Source organism: Coffea eugenioides, chromosome 2, assembly GCF_003713205.1.
Source record: "Coffea eugenioides isolate CCC68of chromosome 2, Ceug_1.0, whole genome shotgun sequence".
Taxonomy (NCBI): domain Eukaryota; kingdom Viridiplantae; phylum Streptophyta; class Magnoliopsida; order Gentianales; family Rubiaceae; genus Coffea; species Coffea eugenioides.
Window position 1 is genome coordinate 27,286,984 of NC_040036.1, and position 14,711 is coordinate 27,301,694.

General features: G+C 34.3%; 1 protein-coding gene across 1 annotated transcript; it reads right to left on the minus strand.

The window, feature by feature from the left end:
- Positions 1–4,305: 4,305 nt before the first annotated feature.
- LOC113760946 (ATP synthase subunit delta', mitochondrial-like) lies at positions 4,306–8,889 on the minus strand. The gene is made up of 2 exons (XM_027303704.1): positions 8,536–8,889; positions 4,306–4,994 (listed from the first exon to the last, which is right to left on the minus strand). The coding sequence occupies exons 1-2, from the start codon at positions 8,785–8,787 to the stop codon at positions 4,650–4,652; spliced, it is 597 nt and encodes a 198-aa protein (XP_027159505.1). The 5' UTR covers positions 8,788–8,889; the 3' UTR covers positions 4,306–4,649.
- Positions 8,890–14,711: the final 5,822 nt, after the last annotated feature.

Sequence of the window (14,711 nt, forward strand, 5' to 3'; positions counted from 1 at the left end):
GAATCTAGTGGCAGAAGTACAATGTACCACTTGGCTACTGCAGTAGTTTAAAAAAATTCACTTTTGCAACTTTAGGAAAACAAAAAATTAACTGATGCTTTTAGCAGTTTGCTCCCTCACATTTCAAGGGAATCTTTTTGGGTGCATGAACTTCAGCATTTTCTAGATTTGCTGAATTGGAAATACTTTTGTTGGAGAAGAAAGTCCAGAGCATGATTCTTTAATCACTTATTTCTGCCATGAATGAAGCGAGTAAACCTCTGAAGAACAAACTAATATTTTACTTCAACTTTTACTTAGGTCAATTTGATGTCGTCGGAGAAGCAATTCAAGTATAGAGCGCACATAAACATTGTATGCTTAACCAAAAATAATCAACTCTCATTAAATGGGGTAGGTTTATAGTAACAACAACTTACATTGAATAAGGGTATTTTAGGAAAATTAAAATACAACTCCATTCTTCAATTGGGAAGTGGACTACAATTCGAGACAGACGAAAAAGAAAAACACGACTATCAAAATGGGACGGAGGAAGTATGTATTTCTATATTTAAGATCCACTATTGGTTGCATTTCACATCTTTCGATATTATATCTATATATGTATTAGTATGTTTTAGGTATAGAAAAGAATTATAGCTCATGACAAAGAGGATAAGGATTAAGAATCTTTCTATTGCTTTTAATATGAAAACTTCAATTCGTAATGATTTAAAACCTATCAATCCCACCCTCATGGTCCTAAATATGAAAATATTAATGCAACTTCTTTTAAGTTTCAAGTTAATAAGAAGAAAAATAACTCAATAGAATATTCATATTTGCGTATGCATGTCTAATGCATGTGGGTATTGGAAGAAAAATACCTAACAATGGAATATTCCAATATGCACTTGAAGAAAAATAACTCAATGGAATATTCCTACGTATGCATGTCTAATGCATAATTAAACACTGAATTATTTCTAATCTATTTCACGTAGACATTAATTATAATTAAGAAACAAGCAATTTCATACCAAATGCTGATAAGAAATTATATATCACAAATTACTTCTTAAAGTATATTTAGCTAAGTTTTCCCAAATACTTTAATTCATGAATCAACATGCAAATTTTGACATCTCAATACATAAGATTCCTACAAATAAGCAATAGTTTCTTTCTTTTTTGTGGTAAGAGTAGCATTGCATGTACAATTATGGACTCAACTGCCAAAAGCAAACCTAAAACTAAAAATTAAAACCATTTGTCATCTCACTTTCTTTCTCCTCCTGCTCATCTTCATGATTTGTGTTTAGTTTAGTCCCCACTCATCTCTGTCCTTTTGTCACATCCCACATCGGAGTTGCGCAAGGGAGGGCCCACATCCCACTGATGGTTCCCACTTTCACATAAAAATCCACCAGGGAAATCATACACATTATGGGACCCACTCGAGACCAGTTGTACATGCGGGGTTCAAATTTCAAGGTCATTGTCTCCTCTGACCGCGAAACCCCGGGCAGCAATATTCCAACGTCACTTTTCTAATTATTGTTGCCCGCTACACGTGTGTCCTCGTCACGTAACCAGCGGAGCAGCCCCCCATCGTACAGGATACGTGGCAGTTAATAATTAAACGGCTGTCCTTTCTCGTTCGACGATCTTGGAGCTGTTCGCTATCCTCGAGGTCAATGCTATCGACGGTCAAGATCGAACGGGTGTATCTATTATACATGCATCAATTATTGGTCCTTCTCAACACACGTAAGATTGCTGCTTTACCTCTCAGTTGGACTTTAGTTTAGTCGGCCTGAATTGTTATTTTTCGGATGGCTTGACATATGCGCGATAAAATAGTGATTAAAAAAATATAATTATATAAAAATCAATTAAAAAAATCAATTCAAACAATAATAATAATAATATATAAAGGAGAATTATTTTCTTGTAGTATATAGAAAATAAAAAGAATTATCTTTTTACTCCCTCCATCCCACTTTGATAGTTATGGTTATTTTTTCACACAGTTTAAGAAAAAGTAGTTAATTTTGTTAGAACAATCAATTTAGGTAGCTATTTTCCTAAAATACCCTTACATTAATTAGAGTACAACTTTATGGAAACTTGAATTGATGGTAAAAAAAGAATAAACTCTCATTAAATGGGGTAGGTTTATAGTAACAACAACTTACATTGAATAAGAGTATTTTAGGAAAATTAAAATACAACTACATTCTTCAATTGGAAAGTGGACTACAATTTGGGACAGACGAAAAAGGAAAACAGGACTATCAAAGTGGGACGGAGGGAGTAAATTGTAGTATTTTTTATTTAATTTTTTGTGTTTTATTTTTGGAAATATTCTTAAAGTTTATTATTGCATAAGAGTGCTTGCTTTAGAAATGGTATTCCTATAACTAACTATAATACTTTCTACTGAAAAAGAAATCCAAGAGTGGTGGATTTGAAGCAAATATGGGTAAAAAATGCAAAGTATGAATTATGTTTTATTGGCTAATGGTATTGGCACTTCAAGTTTTGTTGATCATGCTCAATTTTATTTATTTACTTTCGTGAAAAATATAAAAGAGATAAAGTGCCATTGACAATGCTATACTATTTTTTTTTTTTTTTAAAAAAAACGTATTTAAGCCATCTCAAGCGATGTCGTGTCTCTTTACCATAAAATCACAATGAAAAAGTCCTTCAATTGGAGGGCACATGATCTCCAGCGCATGTGAAGTGAAGCTGTAGAATGAATGGCAAAGAATCTGTTTAGACTATTCTTTTTCATGATTCGGTCTAGATGTTAAGTCAATGATGTTTCAGCTTTATTAAACATGTATTTCACTCAAGAGCGTTTTCAAGCAAATTACTATTATATGTTAGAGAATTGGCCAAGTTGCTAAAGGTTCACGACGTCACGATGTGAAACTTCAGTACCTGGAACTGAGTCATAACCATGTTAACATGTGCCCATTTGCCAACTTAATTAACACAAAATTATACTTAGACTTCGACATAAAGCATTAGATTATCTATTTTGAGCACTAATTACTTTTTAATATGCGCAACAAGTTTGTTTTTTTTTTTTGTTGCAAAAAAAAAAAAATTTTTCTAACGAGTGTCTGTTAACAAACATATATTTCACGCAATCTATCACATATATATATATATTAACAATTACTACTTTTTTATGCATTTATATACTTTCTTTAATAAATTCCTTTGTATTTATATTTTTTTTCTAATTAATTATGTATTTTTAAAAATTTAATACCTGAAATACATACGGACAGAGAAAAAAAAAGGGCATGTTGTAAATGTGGCTGCTTATGGATGTCAACAGATCAAAAGTGTTCGGCTAAAAGCACAGTCTTGCCTTTTTAATTGTACGAACAAAGAATGAGCAAAGGCAATAGGAGGTTTCTTGCTAAAGTATTTACTAGTAGTACATTTCATGGCAGGTTTTGCACCGTCCTTGTAATTTCCATAACATTGCAACTGGGATTTTAGTAATAATCAGGTTCCTGAACTTTATAGACAAATAGAGAGGCCACGACAGGTGTGTCAGAAGATGAATTATTTGATCAACCATAGAAATTAAAAGCAAGTTAGTTGCTGAATTATTTGAGAGCTTCTTTTTTTTTTTTTTTCCCCTTTCTAAGAAGCTCAATCCTTCATGAAGAATTGAATACTCGCTCATATATGAAACTTGTACTGATGGTGAAAGAATATTAAAGGGTAAGATTCTTGAGGTCTTGAAGAACTGGCGAGACAGGGCAATCCAAGTTACAGCTGTCACTGGTTGATGGTGAGAGAATGTTGAAGGGTAAGATTCTTGAGGTCTTGAAGAACCGGCCACAAGGGCTAATGAGTATATGAAATTTGTCATTTTTCTTGCTTTTAGGACCACACCGTCTGATGTATACTCTTTACTCTCTTCATCTCCTGAAGGGATTTCAATTTCTTCTTTTTTTTTGTTTGGTCTGAACCATCCCATCCATGGTAACAATCGTTTGAAGACAGAATTGGATTAGATAGATTTTTTTTTTATTTTTTCACGGAGACGATAAACCTACTCTTTCCTCTGTTAAAGGAAGGGGATGGACTTGAAGAGATCCAATATTAAAGGAAGGGGATGGACTTGAAGAGATCCAAAAACAACCGGGAGAGCCAGATAAATTGTTTACTTAACCTTATTCATCATTTTATGTCCGCAAGATCAAAACAGTATTGCATGCAAAGGAAACTTCCAAGCAGTCAGGGTAATTTGGAATAGCGAAGAGCAGATACCATGACCAGCAAATTATAAGAAACTGCAGAACTATCCAGTTCCCAAAGAACAGGATGTAGTAGATGGAAGGGACAATCAACAGAGCTGACGTAAAGCTCAACTACAATTATGAATATTTTACTTGAGTTTCATATTAACTTAGCAGAAGTCAAGAGAATATAAGCCCTCAGATGAGTCCGTCAGGACCCTTCTGATGATGCTTAACTTTCAAAAGAAGCCCACATCTTGTGAGACTCTTTTCACACAGTCTATGCCGCAAAAGTTGTTTCTTCCATTAACTGATCTAATTTGCATCTCAGATATGTCAACAAAGATAAATGTAAGCTACTGTTCATGCCGAGAGATGATAACTCCACGCCACTAGCTACCCTGAGAGAGCAGAATTAATAGCACTATACACATCAACCCCAATTTGGGCTTCAGCCCTCTCCAGATCAGTAGAGGCTGAACTCAGCTTCTGGGTGAACTCAGCAAGCCCCTTTTGCGCCGAGGCAGAGTCGAGTTGGTCAATTGGCACTGCCTCCACTGCAATGATATCTGCAAAGGAGTTCGCATGAATGAAAGCAAAGCCACCGCTAACAAAATACTTCTTCACACCATTTTCCTCATGGACGGACAAAAGACCAGGTTTCAGCTCTGCAATGGTAGACACATGTCCGGGAAGAATGCCCATCTGACCGGTTGTTGCAGGTATAATAACCATGTCAACCTGTGAAGACACACAATGATGAAAGTTTCAGCTGAGAGACCAAAGCATTGGAATGTACTCTGTAGAATCAGATGATGGTTCTAACAATTGAGGCGGCATATTGGAGCAGAGTGGAGTATATTTTCGAAGTCACATCGGTCAAAGCAAGCAAATGAACATCAGTGTGATGACTGAAACACTCAAGAATGAAATTTCTTTTTCCTGGGGGGACATCAGCATTTGGTAAAACTTGTAATACACGTGTCAGTTGATACTTCAAAATAATGCAGTAAAATTAATGGATTCCTACTTTGACTCCTTGCAGACTTATTAGTCAGCACCCCATTGGTAACTTTGTTCCACTATACAAACTCCATAGCATTATTGATTCAGACAGACAACTCATGACAAATTTGAAGGAAAGAAAAATTTACTTCAGATTCAACCCCATGCACAGTACAAATCCTTCTGATTTGTTCACAAGTGTTTGGCATATTGAAAAGCGGTTTCTCAACAAGTTAGCAGACATCCAATTATCCAAGTGTCCTGTCCTATATTGAAAAGAGGTTTCTTAACAAGCTAGCAGACATTGAAGTATCTTGTCAAAGCAAAAAGTATTTAATTTTGTAATTTCATAGGCGTAACACAATGCCACTCTCCTTTACACAGAAATTCTGGTCTGCACATCCAAACAGAATTATAATACAGATGAACGAAAAAGGCAGGCTTAGGTTGACAGATAAGCATAAAACACAGTGGCAGGAATAATCACATCTACTTAAGCAAAAGTATCGAGAACAGGAAGGAAGAGCTTCGATGGGCAAGACTGAGTGCAAAGATATTATCAGATAAGTAGCACTTGTCAATTTCCAAGGAGTCTTGACACCTAGATTGTACACAAATATTCCAAAAGTGCTGGTTTCCAAAGCTAATGCTGTGTACTACAGATGTCACTCCCAACTTAAACATAAAATACCAGCGTATCAATTCTAATCCTAGTAATACCAAAGGAGCTTTAAAGCTTAAGGGTTATACCTAAGTTGCACAAAGCATTAAACTTTCGAAAAACCAATAGTCCAAGCACAAAGTAAAAGCCATGCATGACTGTATTAACTAAAACAACTTGAAATGAACTCCTACAGCAAAGTTAAGATACCTTTCCGCAAATATGCTTCTTAAGCTTATTATTACCTGCATCAGTTATTCCTAATTGCAGAAGCCCGTCTATCATTTTGTATGGCAAAGCATTTTCTTTCTTCCTAAAAAAGTCTTAGCTAATTTTTCATAATAGTATGGCATCTCAAGCCATAGGATATATCAAGTCACTTCTGCATTACATGAATCCAAGAACTGTAATACGTCTTAGCCTTTCACCCTTCTATCTAGCTAGTTGATGAAGATATACTGCAATAAAGTCATCACATTTGAACACTTATATGCAACATGTAGTGCATGCTGTGAAAAATGTATTCTAGCTAAGATTCCCAACTGAAATGCAAAAACTGAGCTTTTCCCTCCCATAAATAGCTTTAGCATATATTCTCCTCACCTCTTATTAAGGCCTCAGATACAAGAGATCCACAGAACTCGAAAATGAAATACAGAACCAGCAGCAGCAGGTATATAAATTATTCGTCGTCATCATCATCATTATCATTCAGTATACATTGTTAAAAACAAAAGCAAAAACATTGAAAACCGTAATACCAGAAAACGATAAAGCCTCAACTCAGATGTAAACGTTCCTGATTTTGACTTCTACAGAAGTTCATGTTTGAAGGAACTAAATAATTTGCACCTATACTGCAGAGTATGCAAAAGCAAATGCTTGACAATTTCTATAGTCACTAACTACACGAGACAAAAGCCAGAATGTAAGTGAGCTGATCCAACCTACAGTCCGACACACAATGACAAAAATCAGCATTTGCTCCTAACTGAAAAAATAGAAAGCTAATTGATCTATACTTGAGGCATGAAGCAAGACATTTCATATCATGCAAGGAATAGGTGAAAAATCAACAAGTTTCTCCAAAATGCCTTCTAGTTTAACAACAGCTTAAGCAGGCTAAGATAGTTAAGAATATCATAGAACCAAATTGGCTTGACATGAAAATTTGACTATTTATGATCATTGACCCTTCTATGCAGTATTTTTATCGGGGATAAAAACAAATTTATAAAACAAAACCTATGGAACATAATCCTGCGTTCCACGGCCTAAAAGCCACACCATTTCTGTCCTCAGGTTCACTAGTACCCTTACCTTGGAAAAATCTTCCAAGTCGCACTAAATTTTAAGCATTGATAATTCAACTCAAGAAGCCATCTTTCACTGAAAAGATTTGAGTCAAATATTGCCATGCAACTTGAAAATGAGTTGAAATTGTTCTGTTAGCTAGTGAAAATTACAGTCCAGATGTGTTAGCACCCAAGTACTGGCTAATTTGAAAGAATTCCATCTAAGTAGGTTTCTCCAACTAAATGAAAGGTAGTTAAACAGAGTTTTACAAAAGATAGTGTAAATTAGTTGAACTTCATATATGTAACTCAGTTGTAGAAGGAAGGAATTTTAGAAGAGTAACAACCACAAGTATACCATAAGATGACACAAAATTAGCCCCCTCAATGTCATATGAAAGTAACTGTAACAGTTTCACCTCAAAATGATTTTAGTAGCTCAAATGGAAAACAAGTGGTTTTTCTTTCCTAAGATCACCAAAGATAGATAAATTTCAACATCTAATTATCATGATCAATGCCATATGTCTACAATGTGCCATCCCTCTCATTGAATGTATGCAATCCAGCTCATCAAAATTACAAGTCAGAATAGCAAGAGACTTGACAAGGAAGCCCTGAATAACAAAGCTTCCAAAAGACCAACCGCCAAACAAACTTCACTTAATCTATGCCTCACCAATCACCACAGTGGTTGATTGCGTTTTGGCAAAATTTATGGGTCCAAATGGTACAACACAAGGAAAACGAAAAACATGACTTTTGCATCGTAATTGGCCAAAATAGTCAAAAATTTATAAGCCAATCGCTTTACTTGAAAACATAGGTAAATATATGCATTTGACGTTTGATGTATGTTCTACATATGCACATATTCTGCTTCAGCCAACTCAAAACATGGTCCCGAGCAGAATTATGTAACAAATTCGACATGATACATACATCTTTAATGCAATGGCCACTAAATTAGAGAGCTACTTAAAATATGCAAACTACACGAGTATTTCAACAGCCATAAATTTCTACAGACATAATCCTGAACAATTAAACAAAATGAACAATACAACACATAGAGCCCACGTAGACCGATCTTTAAATGAATGCACGAAAGAATTTTGGTTGCAGATAATCCAATATTTGATCAAAAAAACAAAAAAATCCAAAAAAAAAAACCAAACACCAAGTGAAAATTTCACAGCATGCGAGCAAAACCAACATAATTAAAACACTAATAAAACCCAAAACAGAAAAACTTAAAACAAAAAAAAAGGCCTTTTCAAAAAATCAAATGACGAATAGGGATCATTGTAAAATTAGTGACCTCTTTGTTGGAGAACTCGGAAGAGTACGGAAGGACAAGATTGACAGTGAGCTTAGACGGCAAGGTGGAAGGAGCAGGTGGCCGAGGCTGCATGAAGGAAAGAGGGGTCTTGGGTGGTTCCAAATTAGGGATCGTACTCCTCCAGGCTTTAACAAAGGCGTCATCAGCAGCCGAGGCCGCCGCGACGTCGGTGGAGAACGGCCGGAATTTGATGGATCGAGAGAGGAGGCGGGTAGTGAAGTGGCGAAGCATTTTTGGAAGACAATGGGATTCGCTCGGCTCGCAAGTCGGAGAGAAGTGAAAGGAAACGGTGAAGTGAGAGAGAGTCTGTTTCAGTCTTTCTGCCTATTTGGAGTTCATCCCTCCTTGTTTGTATTACTAGTAAGTGGTGATATACATGGTACAAAACAAAGGGAAAAAGAGTAAATTATTCGATTACCCACTCAACTTTTTGAATTGATATATCTCTAACCATTCAAGTTTTATAAGTACAAAGATACCCATTCAATTCTCAAACTTGTATATTTTGAGCCATTTCATCTGTTTTCACCGTCAAATATGCTTTCTAGTTATTTCTCGTGATTTGTGCTAGTCTTGAGACGTTTGACAATGAAAGAAAATGGAATGATTGAAAATATACATGTTTAAAAATTGAACGGATAATTTCCTACTCTCAAATGTTGAATGTTAAATATGCCATTTTAAAAGTTCAGTTGGTAATCGGGTAATTTACTTTTGAAAAAATAAATCAATGTTGAATGAGGGGTTTTTTTGGGTACTTTATGGGATAATGATTATACACCCTCGCACAATCTTGGTACATTATTGTCAACTTTGTTATGATAATGGTTGCAATCTTCATCCAATTTCTTACAACACATCAAGTAATCGCCAATTCTTTCCAATAATGACTTCTAGTAACCTTCTAAAGTATAGTGTGGCTTGATTTTCTGGTCCACTAGGCTAGTTGGGCATTATCATCTAGTGGTTGGGAGTAATTGATGATTAAGCTATAGTAAGCTTAAAATTTTGGAAATAACTAAATTATTTTAGATTTATTTAATTAATGTTCAATTACTCATATCACAACCATGATTCATGATCCACATGTGACTGAATACAACTTTGTTTCAATTTCTTCGCTTTTGGAAGGAAATACATGTTGCATAAGGCATGGTGAAACATGTGGATTGCATTGAATTACTATTATGAGAAAAATAATGTCCATGTCTATAGATGGACAGTCCTAAATGGAAGGAAAAGGGGAGCATTATACCCTCTATTAATTTAGCACATTTTAGCATACCAGATTACTATCACCGAGTGTCCCTCCAAGGTAGCCGACCTGGTGGTGTAGTCCCTAGTTAGGGCATCCACCATAGTTCGACCCTTGTAACAAAAATGAGGAATAACCCAACAACCCAAATAAGGGTTGGGGCTTGAAGCGGGATCAGATCCTTTTTTTTAAAAAAAAAAAAAAAAAAAAAAAGGTTACTATCACCGAGTAAGGGGAAATAGTCAAATAGCGGTAAAAGAGTCCAAAAGCATTTCTTTGGAACCCTTGGTGGTTTGCATTTAGCAAGAAGGGTTACTACTTTGAAAGTTTTGGTTCAGTAGAAAGACCCAGGGATCTAGTATAACTAATAAATTGATTTTAATGATTGAACTTCTAACCTCGAGGCCATATAAACTGTTTCCACAAAAATTGAGGGTCCACTGGGTTGTGCTTAGCACTCTCAATCAGGATCCATGAGCTAGGCTTTGACAAGGTCACAAGCTCAAGTTCCCAGTTACAAAATAATTAGAGTTTTCAGATTTTCGGATTTAGACTCAGACCTTGTTTGATAATTTAACTCAGCACTTAAATTTAATGGATTCATATCTTAATATGTTCAAATGTGTTTGATAACAAAAAAATTGAATATCTGAATTAATTAAGTGGCACTAAATTTTCTAGACAAAACTTGCTTCCAAATATAAGCAAATGTGATATACATTCAAATGCATTTAATTTAATATTTAATAATTCGATAACTTAATAAATTTAAATTTTAGATTTTAGATTTCATATTTCAATATTCAGGTTTCAATTTTATCAAACGTACCCTTAAATTAGAACACTGAAACTCGACTCACACTTTACTATGAACTTTGGACTCAAATCTAGTTTATTCCAATCTCATAATTAAATACATAATTATATATAATATATGTTTAATATTCATAAATTATTATAAAATTCTATATAAGTTATTAATGGTTTGTGTTATTATATGTATAATTACATGTTGTATAATATACACACACATATATACACGTACTAATACACAGGCCGGCTTTTAATTAGACTTGAGTTTAGTAAAACTCATACTCAACTCATATTTAATTCGGGACTAATATTTAGATTCAAACTCTACTCGGCCCCATTAAACGTAAGGCTTAATGGGCTTTTTACGAGCCAAATTTGGACTAGTCTGACCCTATTGATAATCCTAGTTTGCTTTGTATCGACTATTCCCCCCTCCCCCCAACAAAACAAGAGTAGTTAATCTATCAAATATTTGCACTTCAAACTGTAATATCTAATTTTTATATGCCAAAAAAACTAATTCATGAAAAAAGAATTTCATCTAGTAGACTAGTGCTGCGATGGCATGAATTATGATTTATTAATTTGTAATTACCAGCATATTCATCGACTGCAGACAACTAGACATAGGATTTGTTTAACAGTAATGGCGTACCAACAAATGAAAAAAAAAAAAGTGGCTATCAAAATTTTCGTACATTGTTACAAAATTTTCTATTCGCAGCACCAACCAATAGCTAAAATCAATGGTACGTAGAATTAGATGTTTTTATATGATGCATGAGCCTTAGCAAACAATAAGGTCACCTATTTAGCTACTCGAAAAACCAGAATGCTCATTTGTTTGAAATTTGCCTTCACGTACAATTGTTGTTTGTGTCCGTCTACGTACTCACACAGATGTCCACTTCCATTACAAGAAAACCTCTTCCTATTTGTGGCTATATCATGGATGATTAACTATATGAAATCTAGTTTCAATTATCAGATCAGATGATGTTGTAACAATATCTTCATTCCTATAAGAATATGCGGGATGATGCTGTTAATCGCGCAGAGGGCAGGGATGGGTTGGTTGTTCGAGGGGTAGGAATGTAAGTAAGAGATTTCAAATTCAAAAAAAAAAAAAATTCCAATAGAAGTTGTTAATCACACGCAAAAATAAATTATCAATATAAGTTGGCGACATTATCAGTCCATGCTAAAAAAAAAATTTCGTGGTATCCAATGGGGTGTTTCATAAATTTCTCCTTCATTGTTTACAAAAAATAATTTTCTCCCAAAACTTCAACATCTAAACGTAATAATGGGCTTACCATTAATATCTGCCTATCAAGTATTATTTAATTAACCTCAAAGTGAAATAAGAAAAAGCAGACCAAAGCAACATTGCAGCAACTTGATGATCAAAAAGCTAAAACAGCAATATGGATTGACATTACTGAAGAAAAAAGCTTTAAAAGAAAGAAACAAGAGATTTAAAAAAACAAAAAAAAAATAACAATGGAGAAATTTTAATCATCATCCGCGCCATCCTCCTCTTCCTCGCTGCTGCTTTCCTCTTCATCTTCTTCTTCCTGTACTTCCTCCTCTCTCTCGTTCTTAGCCATCCTTTTCTTCTTGTTCTTGTTTTTGTTCTTCTTTTTCTCATGGTGTTCATGAATTTTGTTACTGATCTTATTCATCAACCCATTCACTATATTGTTTCTACCGCCGTGTTCTGAATTCTGCTTCTCTCCATGGCGCTTGTCAGCCTCCATTTTTTTGCCTGAACCAATGTGAAGAGTCTCCTCTACCTTATGCAAAATCCTGGACATTTTTTTTCTCTGCTCACTTTCAATGAATACATTGTCTACTGCTCTTCTCATTATGAAAGTGGTAGCACGCTTTATATAGGCAGCTGGTAGCAGCGCTAGAGATGTAACGCGGTCTAATCTAAACAGAGACGCGGGAATGCGAGACCACCTTTACGTCAATGAAAAACGTGGTGCAGCGAACCCGAGAAATTTCCAAAATGGTAATAAATTTTTAAAAATTTCTACAAAAAGGGTATTTTGAATCTAGAATTGCATCAAGGGTCTTTGTTCAGCAAATGCGAACCCTATAAGTTCACATTTGTTGAATGCAGAGTCTCTTTAAATTTTCAACCAACCCAAAAAAAAAAAGATCTCGCATTTGTCAACATTTGACAAATGTGAACAATTGATATAAGCAATTGATACTCCATCTTTTTTTAATTGGTTTGTTAAAATTTAAATTACCAAACTAAGGAAAAATAGAAAGCATTTACATGTAATAGCTAGCATTAAGCAAATTGAGCAAAAATAAATGGATTGTAATCAAAATTTATAACCGTTAACTAATTTTGGAGTTCAATGATGACTTCGTCTAATGATCAATCCTTAAAAAAAAAAACCGTCGAATAATCAATATGAGTTCATCTAGTCACATCCTAGTTTTCATCCAACTTTTGGTTAAAAACCACATGTTACCTTTAGCTAATATATAATTCTCTTGAGTTCAAGCCTCGCCAGTGGAGTTTAGTGGATTCTCCCTTTCAGATTTTCAAGCATTGTTGAAAAAAAAAATGTATCTAAAAGTGCCTGTATACTGCCCAAGCCTTTAAGGGCAAAAGCCCTTCATACTTGTGACCCAGAAAAAAAAAAAAGCATATTAAACCAGAGATCATCTCCAGCCTAGAAAACAATGTATGTCATATCAAATTTTGTCAATAAAATCTCAATATATACAAAGGTTTGAAAAAAAAAAAAAGAAAGTTGGTCAAATAATTAAGCTCAAGTACCAATTTCTCATTCACAACAAATCAAGTTATATCAACTAAATCATTGAATATTGGTTCCCTTCCTCTTCTTTAATGGCATTCATTAGAAGCTGGAGAAGAATTTTGATCTCTCATAACGTCTTTGTAGTTTTGCCACTATACAATGCTAATAAAATTTCAGTAAAAATAAAATTTTTTAGAATGGAAATGCTATTACAAGTATTATGTAAAATTCCCCTTCTCCTTTGATTACTGATTTAAAAAAAAAAAAAAAGGAAAGTGATGGGACTACACCCAACCACTAATGGGTTTGTTCATCAAAGTCAACATAAAGCATAAGATTATCTATTTTGAGACAAGGATATTCAGACAACTCCTCAACATAAAAAAAAAAAAAAAATCAATACTTGGTTTAGACACCAACTTATTATCTTTTTGCCCATATCTTCTGATTCTGGAAAAAAAAATAAAAAAAGAGGACAGCAGTTTTGTGGCTCTGACAGCGCAAGAAAGCTGCTCACGAGGTCGATCGATGCATGGAATCGCTGAACCGGAAGGGGAAACAATCGAACCTTATGCATCAAATTCATTTCCACTTCTTTTCTTCTCTTCATCTCGAATAGTTGTCGATTCTGTCATATCTTTCTTGGTCTCTAATCACAGTAATAATTCAAAAAAAAAAAAATTAAAAATCAACACACCCAAGAAATCAAAAGGATCTAAAAGAATTATTTAAGAGAATCAAAGAAAATTTTTGAACAATTTGAGGCAATTTGTTTTTTTGAAAAAAATATTTTGGCAAAGTCTCCCCCGTGGATTGACTGAAAACTCCTGCGAGTAAATCCAATTTTTCACAAAGTTAACTATGAACAAATTAAAAATAAAACCCAAAATGTCAAATTCAACCACCTATACAAAACTATACAAAGTGATTATCAACTCGTTGGTAACTTACGGTTTTCAAAGACTTTAACAATCCCTTGTCTACTAAGACTTTTCCCTTTTTTTTTTTTTTTTTTTTTTAATTATCATCATATTCATATCTCAACTTGTCATGTCCAGCCTTGGGCAACAAACAATTGGGCTTGACTAATGTGTGCCTGGGGCATCCGTTGAGAGTAGGGACGTGAATAAACTTAATCAAGTTGAATAGTCTAATGTACAAATTTATTTGCTTATTTTAACAAGTTTAAATTGTGTTTAAATTTGATTTATTTATTTGTCGAATTGAGTTCAAACGAATTTTTACAAGCCAAACTCATATAGGTTGAAATTTTTACACATAATTTCGAATTTTATTCCAAT

What these genes read in the sequence shown, in the direction of transcription:
- LOC113760946 (XM_027303704.1), bottom strand. Translation starts at nt 8,787, where the DNA reads ATGCTTCGCCACTTCACTACCCGCCTCCTCTCTCGATCCATCAAATTC. An exon ending in CCGAGTTCTCCAACAAAGAG is followed by an intron (nt 4,995 to 8,535) that starts GTCACTAATTTT and finishes GTGTCTTCACAG; the next exon opens with GTTGACATGGTTATTATACC.